This window comes from Oncorhynchus gorbuscha, linkage group LG18 (genome assembly GCF_021184085.1).
Source record: "Oncorhynchus gorbuscha isolate QuinsamMale2020 ecotype Even-year linkage group LG18, OgorEven_v1.0, whole genome shotgun sequence".
Lineage (NCBI taxonomy): Eukaryota > Metazoa > Chordata > Actinopteri > Salmoniformes > Salmonidae > Oncorhynchus > Oncorhynchus gorbuscha.
Genome location: NC_060190.1, coordinates 25,664,062 through 25,691,786, shown reverse-complemented (window position 1 = coordinate 25,691,786; position 27,725 = coordinate 25,664,062). Strand labels below are relative to the sequence as shown.

General features: G+C 43.3%; 1 protein-coding gene across 1 annotated transcript in view; it reads right to left on the bottom strand.

Moving 5' to 3' along the window:
• The window catches only part of LOC124003424, a 56,809-nt gene that overhangs the window by 26,033 nt on the left and 3,051 nt on the right, over positions 1-27,725 (bottom strand). The window contains 5 exon segments of the mRNA XM_046311681.1: positions 2,967-3,090; positions 3,249-3,308; positions 3,310-3,462; positions 4,568-6,176; positions 6,970-7,167. Of these exon segments, the coding sequence (XP_046167637.1) occupies positions 2,967-3,090; positions 3,249-3,308; positions 3,310-3,462; positions 4,568-6,176; positions 6,970-7,167 (2,144 nt within the window).

The following is a 27,725-nucleotide window of genomic DNA, read 5'->3' as shown; positions in this document are numbered from 1 at the left end:
ACTGACTGTGTCTGTCCGTCTCATGCACTCACATGCACTACATGCACTACGTGCACACACAGTGTTCCCCCCCCACACACACACACACACACACATGCCTCACTGTAATTGCTCCATCTTAGGTTACCAGTTGGGTCTGTCTGTTCTTTAGAAGACATGCATACTAGATAGTTGGTAGTCAGCCTATGGCCTGCGGGCAATAGTCTAGTTATTGTGGTTTGTCAGGACGGGATGCCTCTTAAAAGGTTAAATGAGGAACATTCCGGTGAACGACGTTAAAGGGACAATCTGTTTTAACGAGACAGCCGTCACCTTGAAATTCAATGTGTGTCCATTGAAGCTGGGTAAAGAGATTAGATTGTAAAATGTGTATTATGAGGACGTTTGGCTTTTAAACACCTCCGGCTGCGAGACAAGTGTCAGCTGGGGGTAAAGCTATAGGGTTAACTGAGAACACAGTGGATGACATGTCTTTATTTCTTCATCAGTTTAAGAAGTGGGAGACTATGGCCCTGTTCAAATACATTACAACTGCATCCTTCCTTCCTTCCTTCCGTCCTTCCTTCCTTCCTTCCTTCCTTCCTTCCTTTCCCTCCTTTCTTCCGTCCTTCCTTCCTCCCTCCTTTCCCTCCTTCCTTCCTTCCGTCCTTCCTTCCTCCCTCCTTTCCCTCCTTCCTTCCATCCTTCCTTCTGCCATTGGAGTAATCACTGATATGATTGAACAATTTCACAACAAACCATGTCAGTTTCGCTGATAAGTTCAAGGAAGGGTGGAAGGAAGGATACATTATCAATGTATTCGAAAAGGGCATAGTAGGGTTGCATGAGACATAAGATTGGTGGTATTTCACTGCCCTCCTGTGGTGAAAAGATATAGCCACAAATCCATGTCAAATGTTTTGACAGCATGCATTAAAAAGTGATGAGAGGGTTACCTAAATGACTTCCAAACCATGTAGAATATTTACTTCCATTTCATAGTGTGTTCACAATACGTATTACAAGGACACACAAAACAAATGCACAAATCACAATTATAGTAAGGTAAGAGTGGACAGAACAAGGCCCGGTTTCCCGAAAGCGATGGAATTTAGGCTTATGAGAGTTTTAACGATGCATCATCCCTACAATGTCCGAATATGTAACGTGTTTCCCCATAACACCACAATGAAAGAACGTTTGGCTAAATGCGTTGTTGATACTGATATCATCAAAACAACAGCATTGCTTGCTGATCTCGGATCAACTTTCTCCAATCAAATCTTACCTTAACATTAGAATTATTACACAATACCGACGACGGATCAGCTCCTAGAGAGATATTATCGCCCAGGCTTATATCGCTGCAACTATTGTGGAAGCTTATTCTAAAGCTAAACCAATAATAATGCATTAAATCACAGATTTGGCACATCATTGCAGACATGTTGTTACACATGATGAAATATACTGAAACAAAATGTGAACGCATGTAAAATGTTGGTCCCATGTTTCATGAGCTGAAATAAAAGATCCCAGAATTATCCATACGCACAAAAAGCTTATTTAGGTCCTTGTTATTGAGCATTTCTCCTTTGCCAAGATAATATAAAAAAATGTATTAAACAGCATGATCATTACACAGGTGCACCTTGTGCTGGGTACAATAAATGGCCACTCTAAAATGTGCAGTTTTGTCACAAAACACAATGCCACAGATGTCTCAAGTTTAGAGGCAGCGTGCAATTGGCATGCCGACTGCAGGAATGTCCGCCAGAGCTGTTGCCAGAGAACTTAATGTTCATTTCAATACCATTCTCCACAGTTTTTGATGGACACTGGCACGCTGGAGAAGTGTGCTCTTCATCAGATGAATCCCGATTTCAACTGTACCAGGCAGATGACAGACAGCATGTACGGCGTTGTAGGGGCGATTGGTTTGCTGATGTCAACGATGTGACAGAGCGCCCCATGGTGATGGTGGAATTATGGTATGGGCAGGCATAAGCTACGGACAGCGAACACAATTGCACTTTATCAATGGCAATTTGAATGCGCAGAGAAACCGTGACGAGATCCTGAGGCCCATTGTTGTGCCATTCATCTGCCGCCATCACCTCATGTTTCAGCATGATAATGCACGGCCCCATGTTGCAAGGATCTGTACACAATTCCTGAAAGCTGAAAATGTCCCAGTTCTTCCATTGCCTGAATACTCAATAGATATGTAACCTATTGAGCATGTTTGGGATGCTCGGGATCAATGTGTACGACAGGGTGTGCGAAGCAAGTGGGACCACATTCCACCGGCCACAATCAACAGCCTGATAAACTCTATGCGAAGGAGATGTCACCCTGCATGAGGCAAATGGTCACACCAGATACTGACTGGTTTTCATATCCACGCCCCTACCTTTTTTTAAATTAAAGGTATCTGTGACCAACAGATGCATATCTGTGTTCCCCGTCATGTGAAATCCATAGAGTCGGGCATAATTAATTTATTTCAGAAGACTGATTTCCTTAAATGGAAACTGAATGCATTCAACTGAAATGTGTCTTCCGCATTTAACCCAACCCCTCTGAATCAAGGAGGTGTGAAGGGGTGCCTTAATCGTCTTCCACGTCTTCGGCGTCCGGGGAACAGTGAACTGTAACTCAGTCAAATCTTTGAAATTGTTGAATGTTGTGTTTATATTTTTGATCCGTGTGTATTGAGTCAAAAATAACAGACAGTGCAGCCTACAATTTGCAAAACAGAACTTGTGCAGTAATTTCAGTTTTCATTCATAAAAATAAAAAAATCCTTTGCTTGTTTGAAACAGTTGCAAAGACATTGGCAACTTTGTATTGATAGTCAACTTCAGAAACATTGCTTTTGGGAAACTGGGCCCAAACCAGTTGATCGCCTACACCCTATACAAAATCACAGACAATAAACTCCCTTGAACTACCACCAAAGATGTTTAGGGATCGATTAGTATTACCTGGGGATGGAGTGGAGGTAAAGTAGCACTTTACACACCTCCTGGGCAGACAGCAGAGGAGACATCCAGGCCTGCCTGTTCCCATGGACCTCCAGCACGGCCCTGCCCACCCTGTCTCTGCTACCTGGGGGTGGAGGGGACAGTAGAGGGTGTCATGGAGAGGTTAGATAAAGAAAAGTGTGGACCAGGGGCGTATTCATAAGGGAACAACGTAGCTACATTTGTGTTTCTTATTGGACAACACTGGGTAACACTGGATGTCATGCAGAACAAACACAATACCTGGTAGACTGACGAAGCCCAGGTGAAGTAGGCCACTGATACTTCTGAAGATGGAGTCTTGGGAGGGAGGATATGGAGGAGCTCTGTGTATGGGGGAGGGGGGGTAGGATTGGGGGCGCTGTGGGCTTGGTCTTTGGACTCTGGAGTTTGGTGTCAGGTCCGATGGAGGGTGCAGTAGCCTGCGTTTCAACTTTGCCAGGCGAGGGATCTTGAACTAAAAAAAAAGCGACAGATACATTTGTCCAACCAGAAAGTGAATGTGTTCACGTCATTTATTGCATCTTCTCTAATAGGTATCTGCTTACGTCTGTGTTTATCATTTTAATCAACTTAATCCGTGTTGTTCAAGACCGTGCTTAGACTTCTGTTCTAGCCTAACCCCAACACATCACATCCAACCAAACAACTAATCATCACATACTGTATTTTAGTGCTGGGATAAAACAAAAGCCTGCACACAGTCTTGAACAATACTGATTAAGTTGATTAAAATGATAAACACAGAAGGAGACATCAGTGACGCATTAATAGATGTCTCACTAACCAGGATTGAAGAACAACGCTCTACTGTAAAGTCTTCCTGGTCAAGATTTGACCTTTTAGCATTGGGAGCATTTATTTGGGGGACATAGATCTCAATGGCTGTCCGTCATACAAATCTTAACCTTACGTGCCACAGTTGCACTATGTAAAGCCTTTAAACATTGCACATGCTCTCTCCCTGTAACCAAACACTGCCAGGCTGTTAAGCATGGCTTTGATTTCGAGCATCCTAATTGGCTTCTTCTAGAGCCAACAAAGGCTCGTCTGTGCCCCCTCTCCCTCACCAGTCCATTAGTCTTGGGTCCTCGGAGGGCCCTTGTGAGGGTGTAGGGAGGAAGGGTTTAATAGGGAATGGGGACAGTCTCCTCTCTTTCTTCCCTAGCCCCCTGCTAGACCTCTGAGTGCCCTTATGAGTCCTCGTGTGAGGGTGTAGGGAAAGGGAACAGTGCCTTCTCCTCCCTCACCACCACTCTCTCTCCATAAAATGAATGTCTTATTTACTACCATAGCTAATAGCCACTGGCCTAAGTGCCCCCTTCGACACAGCACACTCCCTTCAGCAAAAAGGGGGCCGAGGTTGAGTTTAAATGAATTGGTGTAAACAGAGATGGTTTCAGTGTCCCTTTGAAACGTGCACTATTTATGAAGCAAGACAGTAAGCTGGATGGGGTACAACAATACTAGTCTATGTTGCAATGTTGTCGCAATACCAAAGACATCACTGTATGGTTCAGGTCAGCACAAAAGTGTGTAAAGGGAACAGTAATCCCTCTTACCATTCTTTGAAGACTGACTCCTCTCCAGCTTGGGGGACACCAGGCCAAAGGCATTGATTTTCTTACACTGCACCTCCTGGACACAAACGGGGGTCGTCTCTGGGCAGATGTCACGGTGGGTCCTGTTGTTCAGTTTGTGGACCAGAGGACTTCCTCTGGCAGTCTCGGACACAATGGAGGGTGCCCTGGGCTTGGCCTTGTGTTTACCAATGGTTTTCACTGCCTCCGGGTTCCAAACTGGCTTGGAGGTGAAGTCACAGTCAAAGGCATCAACCACGCCCTGGTGATGGCCCACCGGAGGTAACATTAGCATTGAGTCAGGTCCTGTTTGATGGGCTTTGTGGTTTGTTTGAAGTTCCTGGTTATGAGGTTCCACTTGGCAGAGTTTATGAATGACTTGAGGTTCTTTAGTATGTTTTCCTGGTTTGTGAGTTAAGGAAGGTTTGTTAGATTTGTGTGGTATGTGATTTAGGTTTGGGGATTCCTTAGCAAAGTGCCCATGTTGGTGTGGCTCGTGACTTACAATAGGCTCCTTATAGTGGTTACAGCACTCCCAGTGATCCTGACCCAGACCTCTGGCGTGACCCTTGAAGCCCGACTCCTCCCCTCCACAGGGGCCGGACTCCTGCAGAGCAGCTAGCAGTCCTACGCTCCCCCTCTCAAAGGGAACTGGGTTGCGCAGTGCTGCTAGGTAAGAGTCCCTGTACCTGCACTTTAGTTCATGCCCACTAGGCTCCTGCCCTAGCCTCCTCTGGCTGCATGGTGTGCAAGGCTCCTCCGAAAACCTGAGGGTGCACCCACAGGGTGTGCTGCTCCCAAGTGGTATAGGAGGAGGGGGCCTGACCGGTTTGAACAAAGGGGGAGGATTAGAAGGTTTGGGAGTCCTACTGCATCCCGCAGGAGACTCTTTCTCCTTGGAGAACTCCACTAAATCCACATAGTCACCTTCAATCTCGCAGTAGTTCCAGCTGGTGTCCCAGGTGTTGGGCGACACCCAGCCCACAGGCTTGACCAGTGGTTTGGCATGCGGTTTGGTGACAGATTTTTCATGGTCACCCTTGATTAGTTTCGAGGTGCCGTCCATGAGTCGCAAGGACACAGATATCCCGTCCCTGGCAGGAAGGATCATGGTCTCCAGAGAAAGGGCGGAAGCGGTAGAGTCGGAAGAGGATGGAATCTGCAACTTTCGTGACTCAAACGGACCGTCCCGGATAACACTTGATGTAGTCATGGTCTTGTGCTTGACCAGAAACTCGGGGATTGCCACTTGCGCCCAGGGCACCTTCATCACTCCCTGATCGGTGGAAAGCAGGCAGTGGGAGAGCGGGGTGCCATGGCGGCCGTCGTTCACCTCCCTCAGCCAATCAAGGGTAAAGATATAGGGGTAAGTGGTGTCGGGGATGGGGGTCTCCTCCACCTCGTGGCAGCCCTCCTCCAGGAGACTCTTGAGGACAATGCGGGCTGCCTGTTCGCCAAAGGGCTCCACCTGCAGGTAGAAGTCTCCGGGGCGCAGCAGGAGAGGGTTGAGGGGGGCCAGCTGGATCACGGTCCTATCACGGAGGCACAGGGGCCAGCCCTCACAACGGAACAGCACATCTGAGTATGCAGCCTGGGGAGAGGGAGGGATTGGAGAGGGGGTGAGTGGCATGGATTTATGATCCCTTATGTCAGAGTTTCTCATCGTCAGTACTGCAGAAGGATGGCACTTTTTTGCTCCAGCCCAGCACCAGCTCAAATGATCTCAACCAATCATCAACTCCCTTGATGAGTTTAATCAGATGGGTTAATGCTGGACTAGATGAAAAAATACTAAATGATCCAACATTTAAATTCCCGTGGTTCCCACTAGGGGTGTTCTTCAGCTATGTATTATGTGACATGAGAAGACTATAATCCAAAACAAATCAGGCTTACTTCTACTTTAAATTGCATTTTACAGACTGGAATGCAATGAGGGAAGGATGAATAACTCAAATCCATCTTCATATGTGCACTGTTGAGCTGTGGTTATGAAAAACTGAACCCCAGATTCTGGCCTAACCCCAACTTTTCTTCAGCCTCAAACAAAGACAAAATGGAATCCTAGACTGTGTTTTCTCTTTTCTATTAAACACTTTGAGGAGAAACAATCAAAAGTGATCCTTTGCTGAGCGATGTCAGCTCATTTGCATGTCTGGCTAGGATCCACAGAAAATTCATGAAGCATAAACAACAGCTTGGATATATCCCGCGACAGACAAGTAAACCTTTTGTTGATGTCTTTTTTTCCCAATACAGTTAGAACCACAATGTGAACCCCTGCGGTTTTACTGTTACTGAACTCAAGTTGCTCCATCTATTCTGTGTGGGCGTGTGTGTGGGCGTGTGTGTGTGCGCATGCGTGAGTGCTTCTTTGTACTCACACACGCCGCCTGCTGCACACTCTCCAAGAGGTGTTTGGACGGGATGAGGAAGTCCAGCAAGCAGTGCAGTGCGTCACCGTGGAAACGCTCCTCGATGGTCCTAAACAGCTGACTGAGGACGGTGGGTGCTGTGACCTCAAAGGGTGGGAACAGAGCCGACAGGGCACTCTGGATGGACGAGTCCAGGGATTCTGGGTTCTGAGGGACGGGGCAGAGGAGGTGTTTTTTGTTTCAAGTCACATCCCACATCAACAAACATGTTCACACAAGTCCCTTTTTATTTCATTTCACTTTCATATAAGATAAGAGAACAAAGAGTGAATGTGTGTGTGTGTGTGTGTGTGTGTGTGTGTGTGTGTGTGTGTGTGTGTGTGTGTGTGTGTGTGTGTGTGTGTGTGTGTGTGTGTGTGTGTGTGTGTGTGTGTGTGTGTGTGTGTGTGTGTGTGTGTGTGTGTGTGTGTGTGTGTGTGTGTGTGTGTGTGTGTGTGGCTTCAGAGGTCCGTGTCAATTTTCACTTCCACTGGTGTTGACAGCACCACTTTGTTTGAAGAAAGTAGACCTAACCGCAGAACGTCCAAAAATATCAACACTGTAAATGTCAAGCCACAGGACAGCTATTCTTCTTGGCCTTTACCCCTATACTGGGCCCTTTGGAATGACTCTAAGCAAATCACTTTAGCATCTGCAACCAACAAATGTTGAATTTTGAAGTACTGTACGGTAGTGGAGGTTCCTCAGAGGAGGAAAGGGAGGACCGATTTTATATATTTTTTTCCCAAAAAATATACAAATGTATCCTCTTTAGATAAAACTATACTAAATATATTCACGTCACCAGATACCTGATTAAAACACATTGTTTTGCAATGAAGGTCTACAGTAGTCTCAACAACACACTCTAGGCCAGCACCATGGTGTAGCTGGAGGACAGCTAGTTTCTGTCCTCCTCTGGCTACATTGACTTCAATACAAAACCTAGGATGCTCGTGCTCCTCACCCACTCAATTATGACAACTTCCGGAGGATGTCCTCCAACCAATCAAAGCTTTTGCAGTAGGAACTAACTTGTTGTCCATCCAATCAAAGGATCAGAGAAGGAACCTAATACTACGCATGTGTGATTTAGAAGTTTAGTTTAGTTTAGTTTATTTTATTTTTACAGGGACAGTGTACATTAATCAACGTTTCAGTAAAAGTGCCGGTTTTAGCCAGCCGGCTAATTTTCAACCGCAGTCCCTGGGCAGGTTATTAAAAACAATTACAATATAGACAATAGCACCATAGACATAGCAACATAGCAACATAGGACAAGCAAGACATAGCATACAGACAGAGCAACATAGAACATAAAGCAGCAAGACAAAATTCATAAAAGCAACAAAGTGTTTCCACACCTCACAAGCTACAGACAACATGGAAAGCGGCAAAACACAGCTAGGGACCATGTTCACAAATCTGATTGACCTTTAGCCATGTCTTCAAGCATTTTGTGAAAGTGTGATATGTGGTGCAGTTATGTGTGTCTGATGGCAGTGTATTCCAGACATGGGAAGCTCTCACAGAGAATGCAAATTTACTAAAGGTGCTTTTCATTAGTGGAACTATACAGTCACCTCTCATGGCAGACCTTGTGGATCTGCTGCCATATGTCTGGGTTTTCTGTTTAACAAAAATATTGAGTGGAGGGCGAGCCAGGCCATTAAGGATCTTGAATACAAGACATGCGTCGGTGTATTGCACAAGATTTTCCCAACTCAAGAGCTCATGTTTTCTAAGGATGTGACAATGATGATGGCTATTGGGCTTCCTATCAAGCACTTTGAGAGCCTGTTTGTAGACAGACTGAATAGGTTTTAATGTTGTACAGCAAGCTTGGGCCCAACTAGTCAAGCAGTATGTTAAGTGGGGGAGTATCATAGATTTGAAGTACAGTTTTGCTACCTCTGTAGTCAAACAATTTTGTATAAATCGGAAATTAGCTAGATTGAATTTAGTTATTTGAATTACCTTTTTCACATGCTTTTTAAAAGAGAGGTTGGAATCAAGTATGATGCCAAGGTACTTAAAATCGGATACCACCTGGAGCTTCTCCCCTGACACAGACATCTGGCTCAGTAGCATCTGTTGCCCTCTTTGTGGAGAACATGCAAACAGTTTTTTTCACATTGAGATGCAAACGCGAGTCACTGAGCCACTTTGTAACCTGGACCATTACAGTAGTGAGTTCTTGTGCAGCTTGTTGTTTGCTCTTTGCATGCACATATATCACTGTATCATCTGCATACATTTGAACTTCAGACCCAGTACAGACAGAAGGCAGATCATTAATGTACAGGCTGAACAGGAGGGGCCCCAGTATTGACCCTTGGGGCACGCCCACATCATAGCTACGAGTGGGCGACAGCTCATTGCTCACTCTGACACACTGAGTTCTGCCTTCAAGGTATGATTTCATCCATCTCAAGGCATCAGGGGAAAAGTTGAACTTGGACAATTTTGTGATGAGAATCTCATGGTTAACAGTATCAAAAGCCTTCCTTAGGGCCAGAAACACAGCCCCAACAGCACCCCCTTTGTCCATCTTGGACTTCACATTTTCCAGAAGAAAGCAGTTGGCCGTTTCTGTGGAGTGTTTCGCTCTGAAGCCAAACTGCATGGAGTGTAATGTGAAGGGGCTGTTTTTGAGGTGGGCAATCAGTTGTTCTGCTACACACTTTTCAACAACCTTTGACACCACAGGTAGTATACTAATGGGCCTGTAGTTAATCACGTCAGCAGGGTCGCCTGATTTAAAGATGGCCGTTATTATGGCCGACTTCCATACCCTTGGAAACACACCGAGACCAATATATGTGTTGGTGACCTTAGTAATGGGGCCAATGAGTGACTCTTTGTAGTTTTTAAGAAAGGTAGAGTCCATCCCAAACACATCTTTGGCTTTAGAGTTCTTTAGTGAGCTAATCACCTTGTTCACCTTTGACTCAGAAACCTCCCTTATGATGAAGACAGGTTGAGTGTCATTCACGAGCCCAAGAAATCAGTGGAGGGGTTCTGTGTCAGTAACCTGACAGAGTCAATAAAGTAGGAATAAAGTAGGAATTGAAGGCTGTTGCTATTTCAACTGCATCCTGTGTTAGATTGTTATTCACCATGATTGTTAGATTGTTATTCACCATGATTTCTAGTCTTTTTGCAGTGTTACTATGGTCTTTCCCTGTTAACTTTTTTAGATTCTCCCATATCAATTTAGAATTTCCCTTTGCTTCACCAATTATGTTAATAAAAAAGTTTGCCTTGGCCTGTCTGATTTCTTTTATCACCTTATTTCTCAACATGGTAAACCTACGTCTGTCATGCTCTAATTTAGATTTTAGGGCTGTTTTTAGAGCATAATCTCGTTCTTTCATCAATTTCCAGATTTCTCCATTTAGCCAAGGAAGAGTGCTCTTTTGGCCAGGTTTGGATTTGATTTTCTTTAGGAAACCATTTATTGTAGTCTGGATTGTGGATAGAAAAACCTGACTATCAGCTTCCACGTCTGTATAGGACAAGAGATCATTCCAGTTTATTCCCTTAATTGCTTTTTCAAAATAGTTTAATTCACTCTTAGGTATTCTGAGTTGATCCGGCTTTCTAACAGTAGAGAGGTTAAACCTGCTCTTAGACAGCTTTCTGGCTATAAGTGTCAGATTATGATCAGACGTGTGAAGTGTGGTGAGTTGGATAGATTGAGATTGAGATAGTGAATAGTACAGTGAATTGTTGTTGTTGAAGAACCCTTTTAATTCTCTGGAGTACACAGAAAGAGATGCCCACATCAGATTCAAGCTTCTGGAAAAAAGCTGCATTGATCATGTAGTGGACAAAGGTCTGCATATTCCATCTGTGCAACACAATGAAAAGGTAAGAAACGGGTGTTGTCTTATCGACGATACTGCATTTTTGGTCATGCAAGAGTTGGCTTTTAGGGGGCAAAATGAGAGGGAAAGTTCCGCTAACCAGGGCAACTACAAGGAGCTTGCAGAGTTGCATATTATGATGCTTTAATTACTGAGCATATAGACCTTTCTACTGTCTTCTCTGGGATGTCAAAGTCAATTCAAAATCACTTGATAGCTTCCATCGCATCATCCATTAAAAGGAAGATAAAAAGAGGTTGACGCAGTGCCTTTTCTCACACGGCAAATGGAGAAACCACAGACATCAGCAGTCACTAGCAGTGGTCAGTTATCATCAGGTATGTGGACGATCGGGTCTTTATTCAGGAACAGGTTTTTTGGGGGGCTACTTTGATGTGTCAAGTGGGCGAGATGTGCAGTCTGTGTTTGATTTAGTGAAATCTGAGATGTCAGAGATTAAGTTCATGGAGAAACCTGTTGCCCAAACCTATGATGGTGCTTCTGTAATGGCTCCTGACTTAAATGGCCACCTTTGTGCATTGCTATGCATTCTAAAAGATAAGGTTTTCCTTGTGACACTTGGAGGCTTCACCACTTTTTGGGGGGAGGGAAGTCGACCAAGAGGGTGATGTTGCTTGAATAGGCTGGATGTGCATGCTTGCCGAAAAATGCACAAATGCATTGGGGTTTCACTTCTAGAATTGTCAACCCTGTTGCGAATAATTGTGCGCAATGGAAGGACACCGTCACACTATTATAGAGCACCCTACCATGGATGATGATACTGTGTCATGTGCAGATGAGTTCAAGGCAAAGCTGGAAGATATTTGCATTTTCACTTTTGCTGAAATATTTTTTCAGCGACATATATGAGAAGGCAGCAAGCAGACCTTTTGACATTTTTTTTTCATGTCTGAAAACAGAGCTGCAAGTGTTTTATGGTAATGGAGAGATTGAAGCCCCTGATCCTCTGCCCTCCTGGCATACCCAAGGCCCTCTGAAGAACTGAAGCCCCTGGTCCTCTTCCCTCCTGGCCTACCCAAGGCCCTCTGAAGAACTGAAGCCCCTGGTCCTCTTCCCTCCTGGCCTACCCAAGGCCCCCTGAAGAACTGAAGCACCTGGTCCTCTGCCCTCCTGGCATACCCAAGGCCCTCTGAAGAACTGAAGTCCCTGGTCCTCTTCCCTCCTTGCCTACCCAAGGCCCTCTGAAGAACTGAAGCCCCTGGTCCTCTGCCCTCCTGGCCTACCCAAGGCCCCCTGAAGAACTGAAGCACCTGGTCCTCTGCCCTCCTGGCCTACCCAAGGCCCTCTGAAGAACTGAAGCCCCTGGTCCTCTGCCCTCCTGGCCTACCCAAGGCCCTCTGAAGAACTGAAGCCCCTGGTCCTCTGCCCTCCTACATGTGTAACTCAATGCATCTGCTATTTGTATTTGACCGCTCTACTCCCAGGGTCAATTCTCTCTTGACATGAACTTAAGCCATGTCACATGTGCCCTCTCATCCACTGGCTCTACATGGTGCATGTAAAGTCAATCACATACACATACACAAACACAATCACAGTATTACACCAAGTTAATTTTACTTCTTGCTTGGACTAACTCATTCTTAACTATTTTGTCTAACTGTGTTATGTCATTGTTTTTTGTCTTCCCAGTCAAATCCTGCCCGCCTTCAGTGGAAGAGTTGAGCTCTTCTCAAACGCGATCCATCCGTGATGAGACTGTCCAGCGCTGAAGCCAAGCCTCTGAACACCCCAACCACTGTCCTGTGCTGAAGTCAAGCCTCTGAACACCTCAACCACTGTCCAGCACTGAAGCCAAGTCTCTGAACACCCCAACCACTGTCCAGCACTGAAGCCAAGCCTCTGAACACCTCAACCACTGTCCAGCACTGAAGCCAAGCCTCTGAACACCTCAACCACTGTCCAGCACTGAAGCCAAGCCTCTGAACACCCCAACCACTGTCCAGCACTGAAGCCAAGCCTCTGAACACCCCAACCACTGTCCAGCACTGAAGCCAAGCCTCTGAACACCCCAACCACTGTCCAGAACTGAAGCCAAGCCTCTGAACACCCCAACCACTGTCCAGCACTGAAGCCAAGCCTCTGAACACCCCAACCCCTGTCCAGCACTGAAGCCAAGTCTCTGAACACCCCAACCCCTGTCCAGCACTGAAGCCAAGCCTCTGAACACCCCAACCCCTGTCCAGCACTGAAGCCAAGCCTCTGAACACCCCAACCCCTGTCCTGCGCTGAAGTCAAGTCTCTGAACACCCCAACCCCTGTCCTGCGCTGAAGTCAAGCCTCTGAACACCCCAACCACTGTCCTGCGCTGAAGTCAAGCCTCTGAACACCTCAACTCACGTCATTCAATCACTGCGTAATTAGCCCTCTCATGTTTGGATAAATACCATAGTCGACCAGTAACTTGAAAAGATCTTGAAAGATGGGACAATCTCAACTTTTTCCACAAATATTTTTTCTTAATAATAACTACATTTGAAGTATAAACTGTATTTTGATAGACAAAAGTATCAGCTATCAAACCATGTAAAGGAACAACCTCCAAATGTTTTAGTTTTTTCCATAAAACGCAACTTACTGGATTCATGTCCAATCCGTCAGACATAATAAAAGGGATTAAATTCTCAAATCTATTGTCCAACAAGTGTAAAGGCCTTGATTGTTTGATTCTAACATGGGATTATTCAAATATATAATAACAATATCCAAACTTTTTAATTTTTTTATTTTATAGCGTTATATTATGCTACAGGGCTAATTCCGTTAGCATTTTGGCATGTTTTTCTAGATTCAGAACAAAAAACAACATTTATAAAGCAAAGATTATCCCTTTGACCAGCACAGAAAATACCTCAATAGTTTAAGGATATATAATGTTGCAGAACAGTGATTAAAATATATATTTTTAAATATTTACAAGTAAATCGATCTTATGGGGGTTAGCCATCAATGACGGAGTTGACATGCCACTGATGGAGTTGACGACAAATACTCAAAACAGACATATTTTTGTCTCTAAAAAGAAAAGTTCAATACTAACATTTGTAAAATAGAGAAAATGATTCATAATAGTAATAAATAAATATATAAATAATAATTATATCAGATCTTTCAGCACCCTGACGGAGTTGACGTTAGACAAAAATCTGACGGAGTTGATGTTTTACGGAGCTACAAAGTAGCAATTTAGTTTTTCCCTCAGTTGCTTTATGACTCTAAAGCCTATTTAAAAGAAACCTATTTGTACCAAAATGAACATCCTTTCTTAATCTATCAGGGAGATGGAGTTGACCGTTTATGATTGTGACCATGGTGATTTCAATATTCTTTGTTTAAATCTATCAAAAGTAGAGAAATGTACAGACCATGAGTGGTCTTGTTGCACTACATGTAATGAGGACACGAAGAAGGGGTCACTATGGTATAGCTGCCCCTGCTCATTCCTGATTAATTCAGGATTTTAGACAAATCTGACAGAGTTTACCAATTTTCTTTTAGGAGTCACAGTTTTGAGATAAATATTATTTAAAGTTAGAGTCTACCATTCTCCTTATTTTTACAAGTCACCAGCCTCCACTGCTGCGCAGTAAACAGTACAGGTTTAATTTTGGGGGGCTTTGTAGCCTTTAGTTGTGTCTTCATGTTCGGCATAGACATCCACATCATACAAAAGTGATTTGAATGCTGAAAAATAGGAACAATGTCCTCAAAACCAAAACATTCCGCTGAAATGTAAACATTTCAGTCTACATCTTCATTCTTAGTTCAAGAGGGAAATAAAAAACAGACATTTGGAAAGATCAAGGTTTCTGTTTGAGTAGTGAAATAAACTCATCAGAAAGCCTTTGCCATGCTCTGGATATGCTTAGAGCTCTGTCCTCTTGTGAGTGTTTCATGTGCTTCCAAGATACACCTCATTTGAGTTGGTACACTTCAAGCTGGGGAAGGGTGAGGTTCTGATCAGATTCAAGCGGACAAGTATGAGCGAGAGAAAGAAGAAATGTATGGTCCCCGTTTGAAAGAAGGCTGTATAAAAGGACACCGTTGTGCGCTTAGGTCATGCATGACGGCAGTGTTGACAACGTATATGCTAGGCTACACATGTCTGTTTCAGATAGTCATGGCAATAAGAGCTAAAAACAAGGCCGCATCTGTGGTTGTGCCCCGGTTTCGGCTACTTTCGACCAGCTGTGGAGAATAGTGGAAACAAAACACACGGAAGCAATTTGGGAAAAGGTTGAAAAGGATGTTACACGCAAACTCAAAAGTCCAACGGGTCATTCCATGAAATGAGTGCCCTCTGCGTCCCTTTGACATTTTATGTAGAAATTGTGCACCAATTTTACATTTTCAAAAGCCTGTTATATCCAATGAAGTGCCGTTTAATATAGACCACACGGAGTATTCAATATATTTTTTCTATGAATAAAGACTTGCTCATGTGCATTTCGACATGTCCATTGCTGTAAGTCACCCTCTGTGACTTACCGCAAGATTTAAGCCCACTTCACCCCAACATTAATCCACGTTTTCCCCATTCTAAAGCCCTAGTTATAATGGTGCCTTGACAAAGGCATTTGCTGAAGATCCTTATTTATTTCATATTTCCTATGTATTTTTGTTCAGTATATTTCTATTATCTTTTAAGACTTTTTCTAAGACCCTTTTTCCATCTGTTTATCCAGAAATCAAAGCCTTTACTTGTGCCAGATGTTTTAGAACGTCAATGGTTGAAAGTTAGCTTTCATTTGACACCCAATTTGATATGCTACTAATGAACGTCACGTTGGTGCTCATAAAACACACCCTTTTCACACCATTTCGCCCCGGTGGGTGGTGCTATACGTCGCTGTGCGCATGGGTGCAAGGGCACCTAGCTAAAATGGCAAACACACAAAAAAAACTGACAAGGTCAATTTTAATCCAGACAGGCTAAACTCATTGGACATTTCGGCTCCAACCTTGACTCACTCCACCTCATGGGTGGCTTGGCTGGTGATATATTCTGGTGAGTGGGACCCACTTGAGATACAGTACACATACACTAAATGACCAAAAGTATGTTGAACATCTCATTCATCTCAAAGTTGGAAGCACAAAATCGTCTAGAATGTCATTGTATGCTGTAGCGTTAAGATGTCCCTTCACTGGAACTAAGGGGCCTGGCCCGAACCATGGAAAATAGCCCCAGACCATTATTCCTCCACCAAACTTTACATATTTATTTATTTTTACCTTTATTTAACTAGGCGAGTCAATTAAGAACAAATTCTTATTTGCAATGATGGCCTACCCCGGCCAAACTCTAACCCGGACGACGCTGGGCCAATTGTGCGCAGCCCTATGGGACTCCCAATCACAGCTAGTTGTGATACAGCCTGGAATCAAACCAGGGTCTGTAGTGATGCCTCTAGCACTGAGATGCGGTGCCTTAGACCGCTGCGCCACTCGAGAACCTCGTTCTAATCAAATCAAATTTATTTATATAGCCCTTCGTACATCAGCTGATATCTCAAAGTGCTGTACAGAAACCCAGCCTAAAACCCCAAACAGCAAGCAATGCAGGTGTAGAAGCACGGTGGCTAGGAAAAACTCCCTAGAAAGGAAAGGAAGAAACCTAGAGAGGAACCGGGCTATGTGGGGTGGCCAGTCCTCTTCTAGCTGTGCCGGGTGGAGATTAATGGCCAAGATGTTCAAATGTTCATAAATGACTAGCATGGTCGAATAATAATAAGGCAGAACAGTTGAAACTGGAGCAACATAGTTGGCACTATGCATCTGGACAAGTAGTGTTCTCCTGGCATCCGCCAAACCCAGATTGGTCCGTTGGACTGCCAGATGGTGAAGCGTGATTCATCACTCCAGAGAACACGTTTCCACTGCTTCAGAGTCCAATGGCAGCGAGCTTCACACCACTCCAGCCGACGCTTGGCATTGCGCATGGTAATCTTATGCTTGGGTGCGGCTGCTCGACCATGGAAACCCATTTCATGAAGCTCGCGACGAACAATTATTGTGCTGACGTTGCTTCCAGAGGCAGTTTGGAACTCCGTAGTGAGTGTTACAACCGAGGACAGGCGATTTTTATGCGCTTATGCGCTTCAGTACTCGGCGGTCCTGTTCTGTGAGCTTGTGTGGCCTACCACTGCGCATTATGCTGTTGTTGCTCCTAGACGTTTCCACCTCACAATAATAGCACTTACAGTTGACCTGGGGCAGCTCTGGTAGGGCAGACATTTGATGTACTGACTTGTTGGAAAGGTGGCATGCCACGTTGAAAGTCACTGAACTCCTCAGTAAGATAATTCTACTGCCAATGTTTGTCTATGGAGATTTAATGGCAGTGTGCTCAATTGTACACACCTGGTAGCAACGGGTGCGGCTGAAATAGCAGAATCCGCCAATTTGAACGGGTGTCCACATACTCTTGCGTATAGATAGTGTAGCTCCGCAGCTGGACCTAGTTCAGACTGCCCCTAAGCCAAGTGGAGTGAGGATGAGGTGGTGTTATGAGTTATTTTGTATCCTGTTAACATTGACAAACTGCCAGCGCCACATGCTAAAGAGGCCGGGGTCATTTACATACACTTCCCAGGGAAAAGGCGTTGTGTTTGTTGGCAGATGGGTCAGGTATTTACATAAAGGAGCCATATCTCTGATGGGGCTCTGATAGCAGCCTATTTGGCCTCCGACCGCACGCTAAGCATTGAGTTAGATCAGCTTTGGACCAGGCTTTGATCAGCTTTACATTTTCGTCATTTAGCAGACACTCTTATCCAGAGCGACATACATGAGCAATTAGGGTTAAGTGCCTTGCTGAAGGGTACATTGACCGATTTATTTTTATTTTTACCTAGGTGCCTCAGGGATTCAAACCAGCGACCTGTCGGTTACTGGCCTATCACTCTTAACTGCTATGCTACCTGCACTCTAAAATCAAATTAGTTGTGATTAAATGGAATGTGATGGTATGAGCAACTCGGTAACAATAGCAAATCACCTAAAATTGGAAACCAGAATGCAAACCCTACTGCCCACAATAACCCCATACTTTTGTGTAGGGGGAGGTGAGGATACATTTTTTGTTGCTTTGTTTTAGGCTGTGTTTCTGTATAAGCACATTGTGACAACTGCTGATGTAAAAAGGGCTTCATAAATACATTTGATTGATTGGTTGATTGATTGATTAATAGTGTAACTTGTACCGTATACCTCACGCATCGTGTCAGCAAGTAGAGCTACTTTCAACCACCGCGCAACATAAATGGGCTCTATATACTGTAGGGCAAGATACTTGTTTCAGTGAAGACATGTATAATAAATGTGCAGTACATTTATAAAAAAATATATACAAATTTAAACTGCCTTAAGGTATAAGAAGGCCTGTATTTCCAGCTTCCGATGTGCAACAACCCCTTTCCCTGTTTTCAGCGTCTCATCCCCTCCTCCTTTCTTCAGGAGAGGGTTACTCCTGTTGGTTGGTGGGACAGTCATGTCTTTGTCTGAGACCCTCTTGTAAACCTCGGCTCAGGGCTTTGGCAAAGGGGCACACAATTGAACCAAGCCATTTGAAATCCTTTAATGCTGAACCGACCTAATAAAAAAGTCCCCCAACAAGACAAGACCCCCTGCATGTTTCCACCCATTCATCTATCTATCTATCTTGTTTTGTGAAGTCTTGTGTGGTGCCTACAATTGGATTTGGCAGGGCCTATATAATACTAATTTTAACAGGCCTGTAAGACTCTCAGGCTGTGTTAGGGAAATTAAGAGGCCACATAAACAGTGTATTGGGTGTCTGATGTTTTGTTTGTCCTTGTCCTCGGAAGGGCCAGCATTAAAAAGGTCCCTGTGGGTGTGCTGGGATTCCAACTCAAAAACAAATTATTTGAATCTTGAGTTACAGGTGAAAAAATATATATAGGCCTTTACTGTACTGTAAACATTAGTCATGCAGAAAATATGCGAGTATTGTGCCATGGCTATGACCATGGGCTTAGAGTAATTAAATGGCACCATAAACCATGATGATTGCTTTGTATGAAATTTTAATCAGATCATATTTTATTTATTACATGCTTTCGTAAACAGCAGTGGTGACTAACAGTGAAATGCTTACTTACTAGCAGAGCGAGAAAAATTCTGCTCTCTGCTTACTTACTATGCTTACTTCCTCTGGTATTGAACACAGTTTATTCCATCTTAAATTTGATTGATTACTTAAGTTTAAAAATACCTAAAGTTGGATTAGGAAAGTTGTTTGAAATGTTTGGATCAAGTTTACAGGTAACTAATTAGATAATGGTTATTCATGTTGCGCGAGTTGGAACCGGTGTATTTTCTGAATCATACGTGTCAAATAAATGGACTTTTTGGATATACAACGACAGAATTTATCGAACAAAAGGAGCATTTGTGATGTTTAATGGACATATTGGAGTGCCAACAGAAGAAGATCTTCAAAGGTAAGGCATGAATTATATGTTATTTCGGACTTTTGTGTTGTGCTGGCAGTGTCAGGACCTGGTTATGAACCCGGGTCTCCGGAGTGAGAAACAGTCACTTAACCAACTGAGCCACGAATAGTCGGCAGAACCCAGAAGATGAAGCAGACACAGCAGTACTTGAGACGGTGTATTTAATGAAGTAAAAAGTGAAGTTCTTCAGGAAAACATGAAATTCCACAACCTCAATTCCACAACAACAAAGGTAATCCTCCAAGACAAAAAGGTAAATCCACAAGGTGGAAGGTATAGCACAAAAAGCCTCAAAAGATACTCAAAAACAAATAAACAAGAACAAAAAAACAGAATTCCACAAGAGAGTCCATCGGGATCAACAAGAGTTCACAGAGTACTAGGGCTGGGTGCTAACATACAAACACAGAGCAAAGAACTGAGGAAAACTGAGGAAAACAAAGGGTTTAAATACAATCAGGGGAAACGAGGCACAGGTGCAAATAATAATGGATCAAGCGAAAACAAAAGGTCAAAAGGCACAATGGGGGCATCTAGTGACCAAAAACCGGAACAACCCTGGCCAAAACCTGACAGGCGGGTTGAATTATGATTTTCATGTGTAAGTTTGATGGAGTGCTCTCCTCAGATAATAGCATGGTTTGCTTTCACCGTAAAGCCTTTTTGAAATCTGACACTGTGGCTGGATTAACAAGAAGTTAATCTTTAAACCCATGTAATACACTTGTATGATTTATGAATTATTATTATGAGTATTTCTGTTTTTTTAATTTGGCGTTAAATCCCGTTAACGGGATTGACGCGTGAAGGGATCACTAAGCAGTTCAACTCATTTTTCAACCACTCCACAAATGTTTTTGTTAACAAACTATAGTTTTGGCAAGTCGGTTAGGATATCTACTTTGTGCATGACATAAGTAATTTTTTCCAACAATTGTTTACAGACAGATTATTTCACTTATAACTCACTGTATCATAATTCCAGTGGGTCAGAAATGTACATACACTAAGTTGACTGTGCTCTTAAACAGCTTGGAAAATTCCAGAAAATTATGTCATGGCTTTGGAAGCTTCTGATAAGCTAATTGAGATCATTTGAGTCAATTGGAGGTGTACCTGTGGATGAAAAGGGGGAGGCTTGCAAGCCGAAGAACATCATCCCAACCGTGAAGCACGGGGGTGGCAGCATCTTGTTGTGAGAGTGCTTTGCTGCAGGAGGGACTGGTGTACTTCACAAAATAGATGGCATCATGAGGAGGAAAATTATGTGGATATATTGAAGCAACATCTCAAGACATCAGCCAGGAAGTTAAAGCTTGGCCGCAAATGGGTCTTCCAAAAGGACAATGACCCCAAGCATACTTCCAAAGTTGTGGAAAAATGGCTTAAGGACAACAAAGTCAAGGTATTTGAGTGGCCATCAGAAAGCCCTGACCTCATACTGTAGAACATTTGTGGGCAGAACTGAAAAAGCGTGTGCAAGCAAGGAGGCCTACAGTTACCTGATTCAGTTACACCAGCTCTGTCAGGAGGAATGGGCCAAAATTCACCCAACTTATTGTGGGAAGCTTGTGGAAGGCTACCCGAAAAGTTTGACCCAAGTTAAACAATTTAAAGGCAACGCTACCAAATACTAATTGAGTGTATGTAAACTTCTGACCCACTGGGAATGTGATGAAAGAAATGAAAGCTGAGATAAATCATTCTCTCTACTATTATTCTGACATTTCACATTCTTAAAATAAAGTGGTGATACTAACTGACCTAAGACAGGGAATGTTTACTAGGATTAAATGCCAGGAATTGTGAAAAACTGAGTTTAAATGTATTTGGCTAAGGTGTATGTAAACTTCCAACTTCAACTGTACATGGGGTACCAGTACCGAGTTGATGTGCAGGGGTACGAGGTAATTGAGGGAGATTTTTACATATAGGTATGGATAAAGTGACTTCGCAACAGGATAGATAATAAACAGTACCAGCAGTAACAAAAAGTTCAATGCCGATAGTCCGGGTAGCTACTGGTGAACAACTGAACAAAATTTCAACAATTTTACTGAGTTACAGTTCAAATAAGTAAATCAGTCAATTCGGCTGTATCACATCCAGCCGTGATTGGGAGTCCCATAAGGTGGCGCACAATTAGCCCAGCGTCATCCGTGTTTGGCCGGGGTAGGCCATTGTAAATAAGAATTTATTCTTAACTGACTTGCCTGGTAAAATAAAGGTTAAATTTTAAAAATTAAACACTAAAAAATGATAATTAGGCACTAATCTATGGATTTCACATGACTGGGAAGGGGCACAGACTTGGGAGCCAGGCCCACACATTAGTCTTTCCCTACAGAAGGGCTTTATTACAGACAGAAATATTTCTCAGCACAGGTTCCTTAGCTTAGTGATGAGCTTGGAGTGCAATATAGTCTTTTACGGTGAGTTAGTCAATGAAAAGCATTCTTACGTAGGTGTTCCTTTTTTCCCAATGGAAAAGGGCAGTGTGGAGTACAATAAAGATGGCATAATCTGTGGCTCTGTTGGGGCAGTAAGCAAATTAGAGTGGGTCCAGGGTGTCTGGGAGGATGGTGTTGATGTGAGCCATTTGTGATCACACAGTCATTCGGAACAGCTGGAGCTCTCATGCATGGTTCAGTGTTGCTAGCCTCGAAGTGAAGATAGAAGGTATTTAGCTCATCTGGTAGGCTCACGTCACTGGACTGCTTGCGGTTGGGTTTCTCGTTGTAATCCATGATAGTCTGCAATCCTACGAGTGTCAGAGCCGGTGTAGTAGGATTCGATCTTGGTCCTGTATTGATGCTTTACATGTTTAATGGTTCGTCGGAGGGCATAGCATAATTTTTTATAATTATCAGTGTGGATGTTGCCTGTAATCCATGTCTTCTGGTTGGGATATATACGTATCGTCACTGTATGGTCACTGAATCCAGGAACTTTTTCCAGTCTGTGCTAGCGAAACAGTCCTGTAGCTAGCATCTGCTTCATCGGACCACTTCTGTATTGAGTGCATCACTGGTACTTCCTGTTAGAGTTTCTGCTTGTAAGTAGGAATCAGGAGGGTATAGTTATGGTCAGATTTGCCAAATTGAGTGTGAGGGAGAGCTTTGTATTATGTGTCTCTGTTTGTGGAATAAATGTATCTAGAGTTTTTTTGCCTCCAGTTGCACAGGTGACATGCTGGTTGAAATTATGTAAATCGGATTTGATTTCCTGCATTAAAGTCACCGGCCAGTAGGAGCGCCACCTCTGGGTGAGCATTCCCTGTTATATTTTGGCCAAAAGCAGCAGTGGTTATGATTTAAATGCAGAATCATGAATAGTGGAAATGGCATCCTTCCTTTCTCCTGTCCTTGAATTTAGTGTCATGCTACGGTACAGTAGGTGCAAGTAATATAACGTTCAACCTGGCTTTCATCTATTCAATCATGTGTGTTTTATGTTTGCATGGAAGAAAGTAAGGATAAAAAAAACTTTCCAAGTGAGCTCCTTACATCTCAACACCATCGCCAATGCCCGACATAGATGCACACCTGTGGAACTGGGTAAAATGGGACGCAGGGTTGCCAGGAAGTGGGGCAGGATTTGCACTGGGCTCACCACAGGTTTGGCATGCAAACAATCAACCCTCACCCTCAAATGGGGCAATTTGGCCCAAAGAAAAAGTCCCTAGTGTGAGAGCAACAGCTGGCAGCTTTTAAGATGTTTAACTATTTTTTTCTGGCACTTTTATTACAGCTGAACTCTGATGACCCACTTGGCATGACAAAACAATACAATTTCCTCATCTTCCGATTATTCCCAGAGCTTGCTTTTCGGGAAAAACATCAGTAAAAGTACTTGTTTGTTTTTGGGGAGGGCTCCCTGAGTACCGTTCACCAGGTTCAGTAGGCCAATGCAGTGGACGCAGCTCCAATAGCGGTGGTCCCATTTACCCTAGGCACTCCAGATATCACAGTGAATGATTTACCGTGTGTGAATGTTGTTGTGAAGACACTGGGGTGTAGTGTGTGTATGTGTGTGTGTGTGTGTGTGAGCGAATGTCGAAGTACTTTGTGACATCTGCTGATGTAAAAAGGGCTTTATAAATACATGTTATTTTATTTTATTTGAATGGCACTGACAGTTGCTGTGTTTCTTCTCACTCTCTGCTCATGCCAAGTTCTCTCTGAGGCCAAAAAGTTCCCAGAGCATCAGTTCCTAACAGAGGGTGAGCTATGGAGTTGCTCCAACAGCTGGAGTATCGCAAGACATGGAGCACAAGAAACATAGGGATCCATAACACCATGCTAACTTATGACTGATGTAGTGGAGCGGGTTCAGAGTTCCTTGGTGTCCACATCACCAACAAACTTTCATGGCCCAAACACACCAAGAGAGTCGTAAAGAGGGCACGAAAACACCTTTTCCCCCTTGGGAGACTGAAAATATTTGGCATGGGTCCTCAGATCCCCAAGATATAAGACTGCTGAACAGCTAATCAAATGACTACCTGGAATATTTGCATTGATCCCCCCCCCTTTTTTAAACTGCCTCTACTCCCTGTTTATTAACTATGCATAGTCACTTTACTCCTACCTACATGTACAAATTACCTCGACTAACCTGTACCCCCGCACATTGACTCTGTATCGGTACCCTGTGTATATCTTTTCTAGGTAAAGCCCTACCTTATCTCAGCTCATTGGTCACCATAGCAACACCCACCCGTAGCACGCACCCCAGCAGGTACATTTCACTGGTCATCCCCAAAGCCAACACTTCCTTTGGCCGCCTTTCCTTCCAGTTCTCTGCTGCCAATGACTGGAACTAATTGCAAAAATCACTGAAACTAGATTCTTACATGTATATGTATATCTCCCTCTCTAACTTTAAGCATCAGCTGCCAGAGCAGCTTACCGATCACTGTACCTCTACACAGCCGATCTGTAATAGCACACCCAACTACCTCATCCCCATATTGTTATTGATCTTCTTTCACTTTTGCACCCCAGTATCTCTACTGCACACCATCATCTGCACATCTATCACTCCAGTGTTAAATTGTAATTGTTTCGCCTCTATGGCCTATTTATTTCCTTTACCTCCCTACTCTTCTACATTTGCACACACTGTACATATATGATTATATTGTGTTATTGACTGTACGTTTGTTTATGTGTAACTCTGTGTTGTTGTTTTTGTTGCACTGATTTGCTTTATCTTGGCCAGGTCACAGTTGTAAATGAGAACTTGTTCTCAATTGGCCTACCTGGTTAAATAAAAGTGAATATATATATATATATATGTTATTTATAGTGTTACTTTTTATTTAAAAAATTACGTTTGCTTATTTAGTAAATATTTTCTTAACTCTATTTCTTGATCTGCATTGTTGGTTAAGAGCTTGTACGTAAGCATGTCACCGTAAGGTCTACACCGATTATATTCGGCGCATGTGACAAATAAAAATGTATTTGATTTGATCATCTCTGAAAGTATTAGGCACGGGACAATAGTAGTATCACAATGTTTTTTTCTATGGCAAAAATGTAAACACGAAGCAGACCAGAGTCCTTTAAAAAACCTAGATGTAAAATATTGTCTGCTGTAGCTTGGAAAATAAATACATGTGACTCTGGATGACAACATAATGATGTATGTTTCCATTAGGGCTGTTTTCTTAAAGAAGTTAAATCAGCTTCGTGTTTTGTTTCCTCACCACGATACTAACGACTATCGCAATACTGGTATCGTCCTGGCCCTATAAAGTATACTACTAAGTTGCATGGATTTTTTTTTGCTGTTTATGACTTCTTCCATTTTCATAAGTTGAGGTCAAATTCTAACTTGGATGAGCTATCACTTTAACCTAAAGTAAGGAGAAGACCCACCATTGCAAAAACCACAGTATGCTTAGAAGACAACAATGACCTACAATCATTCTCTTCCTGAAAAGACAGACTGCTATAACACCTTTGATGCTCAGTCTAGGCAGGAAATCACTTCGTTACACTCTCACTTGGTCCCTGGAAGGACTTCACACGAGAAACTCACTCTTAGAAAAGTTATTGCCACATACTAATACTTTCTCTGAGTAGATGCCAGTAAATCTAGATCACAACGGTCTAGACTTCCTCTGGCCTGACCCACAGTGAACTAGAGACGGTAAACCCGATTCAGAGGGGTTGGGTTAAATGCAGAAGACACATTTCAGTTGAATGCATTCAGTTGTACAACTGACTAGGTAACCCCCTTTCCCTTAATACACTGCACCAGTGGTGGAGTATTAATCAAATCAAATGGTATTGGTCACATACACATATTTAGCCGATGTTATTACGGGTGTAGCTAAATGCTTGTGTTCCTACCTCCAACAGTGCATTAGCATCTAATCCATACACACAAATCTAAAAGTAAAAGAATGGAATGAAGAAATATATACTGTAAATATTAGGACGAGCAATGTCGCAGTGGCATTGACCAAAATACAGTAGAATACAGTATATACATCTGGAATATAACATGGTCTATCGAGATTTCAACCCCGGCCAGGGTATTTCTGGGTCTGGGGCAACGGTTCTTCAGTTTTCAGGAAGGCAGAAGTGATGCTCACTTACTTAGCCATCCACTACATTAACACCAGTACTCTGCCCTACCCTATGTCAGTTATCTGAACGGGCTAAACAGAAAGAAAACTCAAAGTCAAATTTTACAATAACACACTAAATGCCCATCCTGTACACTATTATCTGTAGCTGCTGAGATGGGATTATTCGACTGAATCGGAAAACTAGCCGTCAAGTCCTTGCTTCCTCCATACTTGTTTCCTCAACTCCTCTGAAAGCTCATTGGGAGAGAGGATCCAAGCTCCCTTCCTCCCTCAGACCTCCTTAAGTGTGCTTTGAGAGGATTTGAGGAAACCAGGACGGGGGAAGGATTTCACAGCTAGTAATTTTTTCACGTAGCCCTGCCAACACATAGAATACATCCTGTGGTCTGAAGTGAAGTAGTCTGAACTCTTGGCTGCCAAAGTGAACACAAACAGCCTCATTGTTGAGATGCGATGAGTTGTCAAATGGCTGGGGAGGGAGTTGTAGGCTTAGATGGCTCAGGCGTGGCTGTTTACATGCCATGACCACTTCAAACGTCTGCTGACCAATCAGCATCCAGAAACACACACACACACACACAAATATAATATTTGGTTGGTCCGGAGCCTAACAAAGCTGAACCAACCATAGACGTCCATGTTTCACAAGTTTGGACAATAAAGTACAGCACAATAGAGATTAGTAGAGTACAGTACAGCACTGCAGAGTAGAGTAGAGGAAAGTAGAGTATAGTTCAGTACAGTACATTATACTAGCGTGTTCTACTGATCTATATTCTACAGGACTGTACTGTATTCTTATGTACTCTACTGTGTTCTACTGTATGGAACTGTGCTGTCCAAAGTTGTGAAACATAGACTGGACTAAATCTAAACCAATCATGGATGTCTATGCTTGTGCCAAATCAAGGATGGTCTGGACCGTACCAAAAATCAAAGTCTGTGGACGTTGAAATTTAAGCCAGTCTGGACCGTACCAAAAAACGATGTCTGTGGACGTTGAAATTTAAGCCAGTCTGGACCGTACCAAAAAACGATGTCTGTGGACTTTGAAATCAAAGCGAGGGTGGATAGACCAAATTTCAACTACTTTTCAACGTCCACGGATGTCCGGTGTTGCTGCTCAGTGGGTAAGGATGCTGGTTTCAGTAAATGGAAAGAGAGGTGGCTGATGTGTAAGTGTCAGTAAGAGACGGGAGAGGTGACATTAACTGGAGAGAGAGGCAGGGAGAGAGAGAGGGAGGATGGGTGAGAGAAAGGGAAGGTTGTCTAGACTATCTTGCCCTTGGTTTAATCATGAGATTCTAGAATCTATACAAGCATTTATGAATATGTCAACAAACAAAGTCTAATGTATGATTTTCGGTCGGGTTTTGGAAAAACGTACTTCACTGAGTCACTTGACAGACTTCATCAGGAAACAGATTGATGAAGGAGATCTCTGTGGAATGGTACTACTTGACCTACAAAAGGCCTTTGATACAGTTAAGCACTGTCCCCTAATCTCCAAACTGAAGGCGCTGGGGTTAAGCAATATCCCTCTGGGCTGGGTAAAGTTGTATTTATTAGGTAGGGCGCAAGTAGTAGAGGTTAATGGTTCACTGTCTCAGGCAAAACCAATGAGTTGTGGCGTTCCGCAGCGGAGCGTGCTTGGGCCTCTACTGTTTTTACTGTATATTAACGATATGAAAGATGCTGTTCTTGTCATCTTTTCCTTTATGCGGATGACTCCACACTTCTGGTGTCTCACAA